The sequence below is a fragment of the Nannobrachium achirus genome (assembly GCF_963921795.1).
Source record: "Nannobrachium achirus genome assembly, chromosome: 17".
NCBI lineage: Eukaryota > Metazoa > Chordata > Actinopteri > Myctophiformes > Myctophidae > Nannobrachium > Nannobrachium achirus.
Window position 1 is genome coordinate 46,213,351 of NC_137824.1, and position 17,399 is coordinate 46,230,749.

The following is a 17,399-nucleotide window of genomic DNA, read 5'->3' on the forward strand; positions in this document are numbered from 1 at the left end:
GGTGCTTATTAGAGGCCCAATCCTGTCGCTCAACCTCTCTTGCTGTAATGGTCCATTCTAAACTTCCCTTATCACCGACTAAATATACTACTAATCCAGTGGTCATCGCTTCTCTAAAAATCTGGTCGCAACTGAGGTCCCATTTTAAATTCAAAGACAGCTCAATAAATTGCCCCATAGTTCACAACCATTTGTTTCCTCCCTCTACACTAGATTCTGCTTTCACCATTTGGAAAGATAAGGGAATTGTTAAATTCTCTGACCTATATGAGAAAAACATATTCTGTAGTTTCGATAAAATTCGGACCAAATTTGACCTGCCCAGAAATAATCAGTTTCGTTTTTTCCAAATCAGAGATTTTGTTAGAAATCATTTCCCTTCATTCCCTGAGAGGCCGAGGGATCTACCTTGGGAAACTCTCCTAAAATTGCAACCCGGAGGAAAAGGACATATTTCAATGACTTACTATTCTATCACCCAACTAAACATGTTCCCACTGGCCAAAAACAGGGAGAATTGGGAGACTGAATTGGGTGAAGCCTTTCCTGACGAGTGGTGGGACGGGGCTATTGACAGGATTAATACGTCGACGTCATGTGCAAGATTGGGACTTATTCAATTTAAAATCTTTCATAGACTTCATTATTGTAAATCAAAGCTCGCTAAGATATATCCTGATGTTGATGACAAATGTGATCGCTGTGCGCTATCGCCAGCAAACCATACTCACATGTTCTGGTCTTGCCCAAAGCTAGTACAATATTGGACAAAAATCTTTGAGATTCTCTCTGAAGTGTTCTCGGTTCAATTGGAACCTTCACCCCAAATAGCTATTTTTGGAGTGCCATCGAATTTTCAGCTACTAACAACAAAGAAATCCAACATATTGGCCTTCGCAACATTAGTGGCAAGACGTAGGATATTACTGTTATGGAAATCTCCAACCCCTCCTTCTGCTGATTTATGGTTGAAGGACATCATGGGATTTCTAAAATTGGAAAAAATAAAATTCACACTGAGGGGATCGGTAGACAGATTTTTCTCAACCTGGCAACCACTTATCACATACTTTGAGGGTCTGAGGACACTTGCAGTAGACTGACCAACACTGTACAACTCAGAATATTTAATGGCCACCTCTCGGGGCAACTTGTAATGATATACATAATTGAGGAGGATGATGTCTGTTAGCACTCTATCGACTTGATCTGTGTAAATAATACAACTATGGTTTCTAGGAGACTTAATTCCATTGGTATTTTATTATATATATTATATATATATATATATTTTATTTTTTTATTTTAATTTATTGTACTTAACTTTGTTTGTGTAACTATTTTTCTTTACTATCGTGCATATTGTGTACGCTGATTTATTGTTTTGTATTTATTTTATTGTTACTGTCTTTATTATTGTTTCAAGGAGTGATTAATGATAGCAACATGGGGGGAGGGTTGGGGAAAAGGGGGAAAGAAAAAAAAAAAAGAAAAAGAATGTCTTTGCAATATTGACTTGTTTGATGTACAATGTTGAAACATATGTGACATGAATAAAGATATATATAAAAAAAAAAAAAGAAAGTAGGGATGGACAAATTTAATCGGTTAACATATCGGTATCGGCTGATATTGGCCTTAAAATGCAATATCAGTATCGAACCGATATCAAAATAATATTTCGGTTTTAGTCGATATTTTATTTTATAATAATGTTGAACATTTTTAAAGCCTGAAAATTCCTTTTGTGATGATGAAGGCTGCAGATTCTTTTCGTGTTTTCTGGGGAAGCTTTCAAAAGGGTCAACAAGTTGGAACATTTTTAAATAAAAATACTACATTCAAGCTGTTTATGTTGGGATATGGGCCAACATTTCAGTAACGGTGCATTCCTAGTTTTGGAATAAAGAGTCATTGCTTTTTCAAATTCAGTGTTTGTATTCCTTTTTCAGAATGGACACAAATATTACTTTTTGAGTGGTGCTAACTCCTCCTATACGTGGCTTTGCGTTTTTGAACCATGTGTTTTTCCAAGGGCTTTCTAATTGGATGAAGTAATTTTGATGTAAGCTTTCCAAGGGTTTTCCCATGGGGTTATAACTACACATGACATGACATCATGGTCACAGGATATCAGTATATCTAGTGCGAAATGAGCACTGCTCACTTCACACGTATGTGAGTTTTTTATATTCATACAGAATAAGATCATAACGACAATGACTTAGCATGGAACACCATGTATGGGCATAAAGATCTACCCAATGGGCAGGCACTCCAACATGGAACACCATATATGGGCTTAAAGATCTGCCCAACGGGCACTCCAACATTACTTCTGAGACTCCTACTGGACTCCTACAGGGATTGAATGGGTCTCTCTTCCTCTCTCTAGACTCATTTCCAATTGGAAATGCAGTGGGTGCTTAAAGTTAAATATTTCAAAAACTACAAAAGATTTCGTGTGGGTGTTGTTGTTATTTATATCAGGTCGCACTTGTTGGTGTTGTCACCAAGAATGCTGCTCCCTCATTGGCTAAAGGCCCTGCCTTTGTATTGTAGGACAGTTTTGAGGAGAATAACCTTACTATATAAAGATTTGGGCGAATATACATGTGCCCGCTTTCAGCAAGCCCACAATTATATCAGATATCGATATCAGCAAGAAATGTCATATCGCCCATCCCTAGTTGAACATGGTTTAACCAATGTTTAATAACTATTTTATGTTTTTCGCTTTCTCTGTTTTTCACTTTCCTCCCCTTCAGTACCTAATAATATAGAAATGATCACTGGCTCATTGCTCAGTTGTAAGCAAAGGCTATTTTTGCTCATCGGACTAATGCACACATTTGCCTCCTATTCAGCCTTTGCCGGATGGAACATTGAATGCATTTTTTTTTGTGTTCACTGCTCAACTGTATATGAGTGAAAGAGACTTTGATCATGCTAATGTTCACCAGCAGATGCCAGAAGTAATGGAACCACTGGCTCATTATTTCTCTTTACATCCAATTTCATAGCCTATGAAATAATGCCAGATCGATCTGGCTAATATACTTTATATGCCATTATTTGACTTTTCTGACGCACGCATGCACACACAATAATATTTAACATTTTATCAAGATTATTTTTGTTTATCTTTAATACGTTTGCCTAATAGTTAAATGTTTATAGAAACAAAACATAAATCAAATATGAGGTTTTCAAATAGATTTTAAATGTTTTAAATATTTTCATTTATTTAGGTATGTACTACTGAGGGCATCTAAATTATGACGTGGATTGGGACACTACTGCCATTGAAATATACTAGAGGCCACTCACTGTGTTGTAAAGTGACATGTGGGGCACTTGACCGAGGTGCCGTAGTTCGAGTTGAGAGTGAGAGGGTCACACTGCGGATCATCAGTTTCCACCTGGTTCTGTTTTCTGCGTCTTCCTCTGCGACTCCTGCCACCTGCATGTCGTCTGTCACTGCATCGATGAACCTCAACGAGTTGTCAGTGAGAATGTGTTGTCTAAACAACATGCTTATCGAGGCTACAACTTGCACACAGGGACGGGCCACTCCTATTTATCCTCACGTTGTCGCCAGTGCTCTGCATAACTTCTAATTAGATTGTTATTTTCAGTGCCATTAGCGGCGGGGCTCTAAGGATGGCAACGTTGGTAGGGCCGTACTTGGTCCCAACACTTTGGTCCCAAACAACATATCTCAAAAATTCCTGGCGGGTTGGCATGGAATTTGCCTGATGCATACTAGGCTTCACTTGCAGGGCCGTCGTTAGTGCTGCCAGCACGTCAGCATTTTCTCACTTTAGGAGCAAAAACAGTGTACGTCCCATATTAGAACCAGGCACTTCTAGAGCCAATTAATGAGCATCCAGTCTGAGAACCTCCAAAGGTCACTTTAGGATGAATGTTTCGTACTACTAGGGCAGCACAACATTGTATGAGGAATAATTACTATTTTCCCTGCTTTTCTTGCCTTTTTTATTGATAGTTGGTAGTTACAAATTAGACTTGCTCTCAGGTGTCAGAGCCAATGTGGTACATGCCTTAATCTTGACTATTGATGAACAACAGAGGTGTTGTTATGTAGCCCACCCGGTTAATCAATCCTAAAATGGACTTGTTTCAATATGGTTAACTAACTGTGTACCTGCCTTCATCACAAGATAGCATTGTTTGGAAGACACAACACATTGAACGCACGCACGCACGCACGCACGCACACACACACACACACACACACACACACACGCACGCACGCACGCACGCACGCACGCACGCACGCACACACACACACACACACACACACACACACACACACACACACGCGCACAGCACGTCACAGTTAGCAGCCTACCTGAACTGCAGCCTAATAGACAGTGAGTGAGAGTTACTTGAGCTCTCTGAGAAAGCCTTCTTGGTTGACTGCACCCCTTGTCCCCCCCCCCCACCCCCACCCCCCCACACACACACTTGGCACGCACGCACACACACATATGCATACACACTCACACTCCTATGCTCTCTGTGCCAAAGTGTTTGTGTGTCTCCTCTCCGTGTGACCCAGTATAAAGCCAAGTGTCCTGAGGGCAGCACTACTGTGATGGTGAATGAGGATTCAGCCGGGACATTACACCTTTTGAAATGTGGTTCAATTACTACAGGACAGTATGCAGTTGTTAGCACATGCATTCCATAGGGCTGTACCACAAATGGACAAATGTGTGGTTATAATGTATTAAGGTATATAAGGCTTATTAATCAATGGAAGGCAGCTGGGTAGACTGGAGCTGTCCATGGAGCCAACAAGCTGGAATGTAGCAGCCTTCAATCACCCCCTAAACCCCTCACACCTATCCGTAGTGAGCTAGTAGATGGCATCAATTATCTACAAGCTCACAACTGTAGTTTCAATTAGCTTGGAATCTCCATTGACGATGTCACTGGTAGGCAGGTTAACTGTCCAAACCACAGCGCTCCTTTGAACGTTAGTGTGGACCAATTATGTGAATATAATGTGAGAATGGCTGAAGTTCCCCTTTAACAAGCGCTTGTGTCTAAATAATAACTACATTGGAACAGAGGTTGCAGGTTCTTTTTTTTTTACATTTCCTGAAAAGGACCATTTTTATTGACCTCAGCGACAGTCAAAAACACAGTAGCAAAACATTTGCAGTACTGGCATCAGTATGAAACTTACTTAATAAAGTAGAGCTCTTAAAATAGAATAAAATAAAATAAAGTGTCCTTAAGCCTTTTAAGATGTTACCCTTAACCCATTGTTCCCTTTTTTGGTGCGTTTGTGGGTTAAAATAGAGAGTTCAGTTCCTTGTCTTGCGGTGGTGTTTGGTTAAACAACTTGGCCCATAAATGGCTCAAATCATGTCCCCTCGTGCATGGTATACAACTAGTGGAAAATGTATGACAGTGCCGTGCCAGGTTTGTATTACATTTCATCAGGCATCACTACAAAATAAATGTGGGTTTTCAAAGCACTACTGCATAACCAGCATTCTCTTTGTGGTTAGCCAATTCAAACCACGTTAGTAATCATAGACACTGTTTATTTTTCCCCTAGCAAGGCCGGGTGGTTGGCCAAGTTAAGCCAGGTGGCAAGGTTATCCTGTAATAAATTGGTGGAGTAACCTCTTTCTGTTAGCCTCTTTCACAAAACTTGTAGTAGGCTTCTTATTTGGTACTGAATGTGTTCATTAGGCTTGGACACTGTGTTGCTTTCGTTAACAATGAAGTAGACGAAATTATTTAGTTAACGCCCCCTTTCTTCATGACGATGACGTGACGTTGGCAAGCTAAACATAGCTCTTTCATGACTAAAATATGAAGAGATGTATGTGTGTTTTCGTTGACGAGACGAGAGGAAAATCGGGTCTATAGGATGTTAAAAATGCATGAAAAGCTTCTCAAAATATAATAGTGGTTTCAATGGGGGAGTACTAGTGGCAAATCATATAGAGCGTTCTAGGAAGCATAGTAACATGTATGCTAACAACTCAAGTATAAATCGGGCTTAATGAAGTAAAGACATGGATTGTAGGTCTAGTATGCATATTAGCAGTGCTGAGGAGTTGGAGGTCACAGATTGGCCTGTGGGGTTCTCTATGGCTGATTGAACAAGGGTTTTCCCATGTATTTTATAGCCATCAGTCATTGCTCTTCTTTCTACTACTCTCTATGTTTCTGGGCCTCTGCCAAAACACCCCTCTCTTTGGGACTGTGCTATATTAAATACTATGTATAATGCATTATATTTAGTTGAACTAATGTTGGTTGAATGCTTTGGTGAATCATTCGTAGTTCCGGTATTCAGGCTGTGTTCTCTGCTGACTGAGTCTCTTCTTATCTGCTCTCTCTCGCTCCGTTTACACAGGGCCATTATGTAGATTCTGAACGTTAATCCAGACAAACTTGATTTTAGGCTACGTCTAATTCAGTTACTATGGGGTGGCATCAAGACGGTAGCGGTTATACAAATTCAAGTTGGTATTGGCAAAATTTGTTTCCAACGTCCCATCGTGCATTGCGCAGAAGGCGTGCGGCATTTCCGGCGTCGCAGCCGAGTGTAATCTACAAGCTCACAGCGGTTGCATCTGCGACACGGTGTGAGCTTGTATGTCTGCTGTTAACCGGATGTGTCCCACAAATAATTCTACAGTAAATTCTGGCGGAAACAGGTGGATAGAATGTATTCGCCTGGAGTTCTTGACTGTGTTTTGCACCGTGTCTGTCCATCCGTCCGTCTGTTTGTGTGTGTGTCTGTCTGTGACCAGAAAATCGGTACACAGAATCTCTACAGTCATGAAACGAAACAGGTCTTTCAGATTTTTCATATTCAACCTGATTGGCTAAAATTGGCTTACAAAGTTTGCAGGAGTGCTGCGTTTTCAACAAAATGATCATGAACACCGTGTGCGATTTCTGTGAAATTGTGCATGCACATTCCCACTAGGCAGAGGAAGAAATTACACAATTGGCCTCATGGTGGCACTATAACAGGCCGATTAGCTTGTATACTTATAACTGCACTGATCTGTGTAAAACTTTGTATGCGCACTCCCTAGAGGAAAAAAAAACAAACTTTGCCCTGCATTTTTTCCACATCTGCCCTATATATCGCCACCAGGATTAATATAATTTTTTACTCCTTCAGATTTAATCCAAATTTCACGCAAACCGGTACACATGATCTCTATAGATCTCTAAAGATATAACAGTCCAATTGGTTACCAACTCTCCATCATTTAGCTGGGGACCATTAATTACAACTGGTGGTCCCCGGACCACAGGTTGAGAACCACTCTCTGACACCCCTGACACTCTCTCTTGCCACTCTCCAAATCTGTTGGCGTCAACTAGTGCTGCCCCACTACACTGGCACTGCTATGATGGAGAGGAGGGGAAAGCAAAGGGCCAAAGGATATAGGTGCATATTGATATTAAGTTGCCTTCTGAATAATTGACTAACAAAATAAATGAATGCTTAAGGCATATTGTTTTCTAGTCAGACATGATCCACACACCACAGTTCTGCCAGTGTTGCAATTGAAAGTCTAGTTTTTCTGTGAATTGGTGAGTCTGCTCTCCAATCTAAATTCTAACTTTCAAATAACTTTCAACTCTGCTCCACTTTTAACAGAACATTTACACTTGAGTCACATTTGTTTATTAAATATCCTGCTGTGTCCCCCGTCCCCCCAGATGCGAGACATGCTGACAGTAACTAGCCTATAGCCGAAATGAAAAGTTGGCAGAGGCACACAGACACGCAGCAGTGGCACAAAGTTGCCAAGGATTGTTAGAAATGCAGTCCTCACTGCCAACAATGCCTAGCTCCTAGTGATCTGTTGTTATTATTAGAACTCATTAAAGTAAAACCCAATTTCCGCGTACGCTCATTTCCAGACACTTTTTCCAAGGAACCTTGCCACCCATTTCATGGTGATGGTTCCAGTGAGTGAGCTAAAATGACAACACACAGATGGTCTAGTTGAATTAATTGGAAATAAGAAAACTTCCTGTTTTGCGAAAACCCACACTGTGGTATATTCAACTCAAAACTAAGTTGGTCGTTTGCCTGCCTGACCTTTATTTATTCTGCCACCTGGTGGCTAGTGATTTTTTTTTTTAAAGATTTGTTTTTGGGCTTTTTGCCTTTATTGGATAGGACAGTAGACTGACAGGAAATGGGGGAGAGACAGGGAGTGACATGCGGCAAAGGTCGCCCGGATCGGGAATCAAACCGGCGACGCCGACAGGCATTGATGCCGAAATGGCAATGCCTATATGCGCCTGGTCCACTAGGGCACCAGGCGCCCCGGCTAGTGATTTTTACAAATAACTAGGCTATACAAAAATATATAGTCACAGAAAATGATGCATCGCGTAGGCTGTTCATCTAGATTCTTTGGGCTGTAGTTTGTCTTAAGTACCATCTCTTATGCCTTAACTTAAAGGCCTGTCCATACTGTCTACGACCACCGACCGTTTCGTCTGAGAGTTTTGACTTTCCGTCGCGCAGCTTTCCGAACTCTTTTTCTTATTTCCACAGAACAACTCAAAGGTATATTAATGACATAGTTCAGTGCTGAAAATGGGTGGTTCTCCCCTTTAAGACAATCAAAATAGAGCCCTTTATCTCTCTAGAACTCGCAAATTATGAGAAATAGCTTGGTGTGTTTTTTTCTTTTTACATTTATTTCACTGACCTGCATGGAGTCATAATCATAATTGATTTGGAAGGGACCTAGAACTAGTTATTTGAAGAGCGATTGTGATGGTGTTGTTTGGTAATAAAAATGTATTACGATGAAAACGTTTATTTGAATAAATAAACAGGGGAAGCCCAGAGGACATACAAGCATAATTGTTAGATGTTAAATTGCATTGTTGCGGTGTTGCCGCGATAATGGGTGAGGAAAGGCCCTCAAGTTAAGGCAATTAAGCAAACACTATTGTTGTTAAATTGATTAGAATATGTTTAAGTTCCCTACTTGAAAATCTGCAATTCTTTCACACGATTCTGATGGAGCACACTGTGCTTAATGATACATGAGCGCTGAGTTAGAGATAGAAATTGAGACCATCTTCACGGTAAATTGCGATGGGCCTTATTCTGTGTGAATACACGTTTTCATTAGGCACTGCAGTGTAATAACTGGTAAGTTTTAGTCTTCACAAAATCACCTTTGGTATTTCTCTACTTCTTTGTACAGTCAATGTTTACCACACACAACTGAACACTGGAACAAAATGTGTCATCTTTACTTGTGCGTTGGCGAGCTCTAGCTGACTTCGACAACACATTATACCTGAATATCCTGTGAATAAAGTGCTGCTTTTGTTTTTTCGCCGTTTAAGAAATGCTTCCACTCCTAAACTGTTGATCGGATGCTGTAGTGCTGTAAGACCAGTGATGGATATGGCAGTTTGAATGTGTGCTCAGTGCTGTGTTTAGCCCCAGAGCAACGGCTAGCAACTGAGGAGGACGCAGGGGGATGGCAGTTTAGAGGCAGTGTGCTAGCTAGAGCCAGCGCTGTTGGCAGGGACGTGCTGGGCCCCTGATTCAGCCCGGGAAAAAGAGTTGGAGAGGCCCTCATTGCACGCTATAGAGCTGCTGCTACTCAAAGATTTGCCATTTCAGATCATGACAAGTGACAAGCCAGTGGGCCAATTACTGTACATGAGTTATATTTCGTTGTTGCCGGGTGGAAACCTTGTATGTCCAAAAGCTGTTTGTTTTGTATTGATCACTTTAAAAATGATTTAAACTAGTGAAAACAGCCGATCTACAAGCACACAACGCCTCGCATCGCGAGGCGTTGTGTGCTTGTAGATCTGCTGTTTTCACTACTTTTGTGCAACGGCCTTGTATGATGAAGCAGGGCTTTACTTTGCGAAAAAATGTACAAATTTGAAACTTGGAGATACGAGGTTTCTGCCCGACAGTGACGATTTACTTTGTTGGCCGCCCAGCCCCCAAAATGGAACGAAGGCCGACATTTTATTTTCATTTTTTTCCTAATGGCCGGCCTGGACCGGCCGGGAATGAACCAGCCGTTCGGGAGTTGTCCCGCTTTTCCCAGTGACCAGCACGTCCCTGGCTGTTGGTTTCCAGATCTGAAGAAGGGAGAAACCCGGCGGCTAGAGGCATGCTTTATGGCCATCAGCACCCCACATCTCCCTGCTCGTTAGCGCTTCTCAACCTAGCACCACAGCATATGGCAGAGCGCTGCGGCGGCTTCCTGTGCAAGGCGTGTTACAAATGGCTGTCCTTAGCAGAGCCACGGGGCTTTGGCAGTAGTCTGTCGTATTGTGTCGGGAATGAGGAAAAACATCTGTTTGGAAAAGAGTTTTTCCTTTTTGTGTTTTGTTTTTGTTTATCGTGCTTGCTTGTTGTTTCAGAGTCTAGACGATATTATATGCACGCATTGTTGACGTTTTTTTGGTTTGTAAATACGTTAGGGATTGGTGGGTTTTTGTGAAATGATTGTGGTAGCACTGCATTATTGCAAGCTTAGTGAGGCAAATTTCTTTGACTGGTCTTTGTAATAAGTTTATGATTGCCAGTGGCTCCTCTCTCACTCGCCACCACACCAGATGTTCTGTGTATACACAGCCAAATGCTACGCACACGCGCACACATGCACATGAATATTGTTTTTGAGCTCTGCATCTTTTTCCACTGTACATTAATTAAACTTTTGCATGCAGAAAAGTGGGAATATTGCTGGGTAACTTCAACTCGTCATTCCACTGGTGGTGGCATCGTACGGCTGGGGTCATAAGGGTTCTTCATGATATCGATTATTTATGCTTTTTTCATTTTACTGTGTATGTCTGTGAGTTTATGTGTCTGGGGTTGTCTCCCTCACACAGACGAGTGCCTGTACATGTACAGTAATACAGTAAATTCAGATATCAATCAGAGATACTCTATTATTTTTATTTCAGGGTACTCAAATATGCCCACCAGGATCATCTGCATGGGCTGCTCCAATTGTGATAATTGGGTTATTCTGTTGTGTAGCCCTATACAAAGATATACATTTGCAAATGCAACCATGACCACCTCAAAGAGGTGGTCATGGTTGGTGTCCCTAATTTGGAAAATCATTACTGGACAAAAAAATATGTCAAACTTAACCGATCTACAAGCGCACAATAACAATTAGTCACAATAGTGAGATTGTATTCTATACATATAACTAGTCATACAACAAAGTACTGTATATAGTAGGGCTTAAAGGGGTGGTGACATCCAAAAATAAATTTTGAGTTTTTTATGCTTTTTTTAATGTTTCCTGGCCTCAATTACACCAAAAAAACACCAACTTTTAACTTGCAGTCGTTCCCCTGTTATCTGTGGTTTTTTGACGATTTCTGCATAATGAGGCTCTGATGCTCTGATCATTGGCTCTCGGACAGTGTCGTCACTAGCAGTTAGTGCACCCCCCCCCCCTCCTCCTCCTCCTGGGCTCTACTCTCTCCCTGTTTATATTTCTCCACAGCCCACGTTTTGAGGAAGTAATCTCTACATTATATTGTCCTTTAATCGTAAATATGGGCATATAAAATACATGTGTCCATTCAAATATCTTATTTACATCAATATCCTTCATATCAAGTAGTCAGTTTATGCTTTTGTGAAATAGTGAAAATCGCTATGTATCGCTATGTATTTTCCGCCCTGGCTGCGTCCTTGGACAGCGCCTCCCTCCTCATTACCGAGGCAGAGGACAGCGCTCTGCTCCCGGAGCAGCAGAGCTCCGTGGAGAGCCTACTATAACTCCATGCTGCCCTGTCCTCCCCCACACACACACGGGCACGGCGACCCGGCGAGCAGACAGTAAAACGCTATGATAACACAAGCAATAGGTGGTTCTCTCTCTATTCTTCTCTCTCTACTCTATAGAGTTCTATCAAACTCTAAACGGAGGCATTTAGCCGGTAACCTCGGTCCCGGGGTAAGAAAAAACATTCGCGACTCTCGATGCTGTTCGTGTGTGCCTCTTCAGGGCTCAGCTCAGCCTCTGTGTGTCTGTGTGTGTGTGTGTGTGTGTGTGTGTGTGTGTCTGTCACAGTGTGTCTTGTACCAAAGCAAAGCAGCGAAACAAATGCATCGCGTCTGCGAACAATGCATGCATCTCTCGGTCAGTGTTGGAGCCGGGGCGGTCCTCTCTGTGTGTGTGTGTGTGTGTGAGTGAGAGAGAGAGAGAGAGAGAGCGTGCGTGTGAGAGCGTGTGTGCGTGACTGCGTGTGCGTGTGTGTGGCCAGTGCAAGGGAACGTTTGGGTACCATAGTTTGAGAACTGCTGGCCTAAAGGGCTGAAGTGAGTGATTTGTATTAATAATCAAAATCAAAATGATTGTAGTGGAGAGATAAAGTGCATTTGCCTCTGAGATGTAGTGGAGTAGAAGTATAATAATTGAAAATTGGAAAAACTCAAGTAAAGTACAAATATTCAAAATTGTACTCAAGCTATAATAATATTTGTTAGAATGAGTGGGAGAGAGAGGCTCCCCTAGTGGTGATTATAGAGTATTTCAGGTGACAGACCGTTTTTCATGACACCTGAACAGAGAAAGAGACCATGGCTCCATGGAGTGGATTTTCAAGTTTAAACATTTTAAAACATGTTTTTAGGACCAGGGCAAAGACTTTTATGATTGGTAAAAACAGAATGTCATTTAACCTTTAAGTGGCAAAGAGGGGTTTCCTGTATATGCTGCACATGTAAATGCACTCCTTAAATACATACACGTTGGGCTGTTGTCACTTTCAGTTGGATTTTATTGTTCACAATGTACCCTCCCTCCAACAGAACATACACATTAAAACATTGGCTGATGATGTGGTAAGGTGCTTGTTTTCATTTATGAGTGCTCTTGTTTTCAGTTAACATCCTCATCTTCTTTTCATCTCACCTCAACCATCTTGTTTCATCCCACCTCAACGCATCCCGTTTGCTGTTCATGGCTGCATGGAACTTTGAACTGAAATATGTGTATGGATCAAAAGAACCAGAGCGTTAAATTAACCAAGACACACATGTCATTAACATATGATCAAAGGCCTTGTACGGATTACATTAATCTTTCAATAATATCCCATAACTCAACTCAAACTTTATTTTTAAAGCACATATTACAGCGACCAAAGGTCGACCAAAGTGCTGTACAGGTTAAAAAACAAGAAACCCAGACAGACAAAGATAAAGAAAAAACAGATTAATACATGAAACATAATGCATTACAAAGAGAAATAAGAAGGGCTAAAAAAGCATTGCAAACTAAAGTTATACAATTTACACAATCAAATATTGTCAAAGGCCACAGTGAAGAAATGAGTCTTCAGTAAAGGCCTCTAGTGAAGGAGGAGAGCTGCTATGGAGGTGAAGGTTGTTCCAGAGTCTAGGGCCAGCCAGCGCATAGGCCCGGCCAACTCTTTAGTATTTAGATTAGTATTAAGAAACCTCTGATTCAGTTACACGAGGCGCAAAAGTTTAAATTCCTCTGTGCTCTTAAGTTGAGCATACATACGCAAGACAATACTAAAACTAGTTGACTGAAACTAAAGCTCATTGAGTAAAAGTAAAGAACCGTTTGATCAAAAAGATATATGGCGACATAAGATAGGCGATATATCATATACCTTCCCCAGCATCTCAACAAAGAGAAGCAGCAGCAGCAGCAGCAGAAAAGCCAGATCATTATGATTCAAAGATGAAGATCCATTTTATATTTGTTATTTTAGTACAGTTTAACTCCTTTTTTCATACGTAGTTTATCATGTATTGAATATCCAGCATCCGCTCTAGCCTAATTGGCCCATAGATCATTTACTGTAAGCAATCTCAGTAAGCACTCAAGGAGAGTTGTTAAAGCCTGGGGCAGAATTTATGTTCTTACATTCTCATTTACCTTGTTTTACAATCCAACCAACTTCCACACCTGCAGCATACAGACTACAGAGTAGGGATGGGTATCGTTCACCTTTTAATCGATACGATACCTTTTTCGATACCTGGGAATCGATACGATACCTTTTTCGATACGATTTTCGATACTTTTCATTTATTATTATTATTATAATTATTATTTCCCTTTTTCTATGGGCTATTTTATAGACGTTGGATCATTATCATAATAATAAACATTATAGGCTATTTGCTGCAATTTTCACAGTAACGAGTGTAGCCTACTAAAGCAGTCATTAAACCTTCAGTAGCCCAACTGTTACAGATGCGACCGGCAAGGGGTGCATTCAAAAGTATCGAAACAAGGTATCGTTCGTTTTTACGTGAACCGATACTCGATAGTATCGGTTCAGTGAATCGATACCATTAAAAGTATCGCTGACGATACCCAACCCTACTACAGAGTCACATGCATTGTTCTCCCGAGGCCATAGACATACAGTACATGAACTACAGTGTATAACTTGTGATTGTAAGCTTTAACATGTACAGTAACTAAAGCTTCTAAAGATCAAAATCAAATCTAAATATCAGCTGGCTTTGGGTCCATCCACCAATATTTCAGTAAACCGATGCCATTTCCATATCTTCTTGTAACATTTTACAGTATGTATGTCGATTGTCGACCCTTTCAGCATGCGCCCCCCTCCCCCAACACACATTAACCATTTAAACTAGATGTTTTTTCTCTGCTAATTAAGGTAACTAACGGTGGCTGCTGCATGGCGTTCCTTTCACTAGTTCAGTAACAGGTGTTTGCTGGCTCTTTCTAATCTCTCCTCTGTCCATGTACCTGTAGAATGTAGTATGATGTAGTTCTGTATGGTTAGTAGTAGAGATGAGTACAGCAAGCAGTCTCAACTGTAGCTCGCTGAAGGTATGGCAGGGAGCTACGTTGTTGTTGCTGTACACTTATTATAAGTGCTCATATTATTCATTAGACTGTCTGTGAACAAGCAGAACCTCACATTCCACGGTAAGTGAAATCTTAAAGACACTTATTAGACTTCTCACTGTCTTATTTATCTATTTTGTGCTAGGAGGACTAAAGGTGGTTGCACACTGCTGCGTTTTTCGGGCCGAATATCGGGGTGAATTTCGGAGCGCGTGAATAAAAAGATCAACCTCACGTTATGTCAGTCACGTTTGCACACTGCCGTCCGTTTCGCGCACCACTCGGTCCCTTGCTCTCTCTATCTCGCTCTCTCTCCTTGCCCTGAAAAACGCATTTCGCAACGAAAAACGCAGCAGTGTGCAACCAGCTTAAGGTGTGGGAGATAAACAATGTTTAGGCTAATACTAATTACAGAACTCTCCAGACGAGCCAGCAATGCTTACTGACATTAAGAAACCCCTTTTCTCTCCCACTCAAACAGGTTGTTGACACGGGGAAAGTACTTTTTTAATCGGCAGCGACGCAGCCAACCATTTTTTAATGGTGCACGGCACCCTCTCTCCCCTTGCTTTCCTTTCAGCGTGACCGCATCACCAGCTTCAGGAAGACGGGGATGAAGAAGGAGAAGGAGAAGCCTCTCATTCAGCACCCAACGGACCCGCTGTCCCCCCAGGCTCCTGAGCTGCCCGTGCCTCAGCCCCTGTTCGACGACCGCTCCCTGAACCTCTCGGAGAAGGAGATCATTGACCTCTTTGAGAAGATGATGGTGAGCCTAGCATGTTAACCACTTGTCTTTAACCCAGGGTTCTTCAGCAGGGGGTCCGGGACCTCTAGAGGGTCCTCATAGTCACTACAGGGGGTCCTCCAAATCTTTGTGTGATAGAAACTTTTTTTTCTCCTTTTTATATTAACCACTAGCTTCCATATTCAGAGAACTTAAAGTTATACAATGTAACTTTTTTTATAAAACAAATCTTAAAATTGTCCTAACTGTTAAATCGCTAAAGTTTTAGAACCCCCACTACGTTATTTTCAGCTTCTAAAGCCTTCTCTTTATATGTTTTCTATGATCCCTACCGGGGACCGGTTTTCGCGGAAAAATTGCGTCATCACACTACCGGCCAATCACAGCGAGGGTTATACACTGCCGGCCAATCACAGCGCATCTTGAAGTGGGGTCGCTATGGCGGCCATATTTGTAGTCGCCCATGTGTCTCTTTACTTAACTCATTGAGTGCCTATCCCAAATTAGTTCGGGATATATGATCGTATCACAGGGTGCCTATCCCGAACAAGTTCGGGATATAAAAAAAAAAAAAAAAAAAAAAAAAGATTTTTTTTTTTTTTTTGAAAAATTTTTTTTTGAATTTTTTTTTATTTTTTTTGGACCCCATCAAATCTGGTGAACATGATTTCAATCGCGATTTTGCATGTTCCACCCCCATACAACCCCATCTAACATACAGGGCAGCCATTTTTGTTTACATTACATGTAAAACATAAGGGCGATTATCTCAAGAATGCCTGAACGGATTTCCAATCGGATTTTTTTGTTTGAAAGCTGTGAACAAACTGCACAAATCCACTCCAATGCAATCCAGGATTTTTCAGAGCTCATTCTTCTCTGTTTTTTTCCCATGCATGAGGTGTGCAAGGTTTAATCATGGCTAAGTTGACGAAAATAAGGCTTCTAAAATGCTTGGTAGCCAATAGCTAACTTCAAGCTAACTTCATCCTCTTCCTGTACATGCAGTCATGCACAAAGGAAAGTGTTCAGGCAAGTCATGGCTGCAGGGCTTCTGCATATACCAGCATATCTCTATGGGATTTTCTCTGGCCACTGGGCGCCCTCTAGTGGTGAAAGGGGTGGCACTAAATGAGTTAAAAGGTAATCTCGCCTACCACCAGGCAGGGTGAAGTAGTCCGTTTCTCCGGAATGCCTGAACGCACAGGAACCAGGGACCCCTCTAAAGATAGCTCTCGGCGTTGTGGAGGCAGACGCGGGGGTGTGAAGGTACGAAAAACGGGCGAAAGACGCGGACGCGACCGCGGTTTGCTATAGGGCTACTGACCACTAGTTGAGCATCTTACACAGTATAGCTTTAAGCCAACAATAGCAGATCTACAAGCAGCGCAAGGCGCTGTGAGCTTGTAGATCGTCTATTTTTGGCAAATAGCTTTATTGTAGAGGGGGGAAAAGAGCCGACTGAGTACAGAGTGAAAGGTCAAGTTTATTAAGTATTGACGGTTCAAATGGTTAAATATCACAAATTGACATGAATCCAAAATACACTGACGATTGTGCTGTCAAACAATGAAACTATATGGAATCTCTGAAAAGGTTGTGGGGGTCCCTGCTTCATCTCTCTCTCAACTAAGAGGTCCTTGGCCTGAAATCGTTGAAGACCCCTGCTTTAACCAATAGGTTTACCGCAGGGGTCTGTACTCTCTTGGTCGGAATTGGCTCACATGTGTCACAACGCAACATGTTGT

General features: G+C 41.6%; 1 protein-coding gene across 1 annotated transcript in view; it reads left to right on the plus strand.

Moving 5' to 3' along the window:
* diaph2 (diaphanous-related formin 2) overlaps nucleotides 1–17,399 on the plus strand; it is a 765,099-nt gene that overhangs the window by 21,559 nt on the left and 726,141 nt on the right. Inside the window, exons 3-4 of the mRNA XM_080745541.1 lie at nucleotides 12,857–12,889; nucleotides 15,487–15,672. Coding sequence (XP_080601667.1) covers nucleotides 12,857–12,889; nucleotides 15,487–15,672 — 219 coding nt within the window. The remainder of the gene's footprint in view (nucleotides 1–12,856; nucleotides 12,890–15,486; nucleotides 15,673–17,399) is intronic.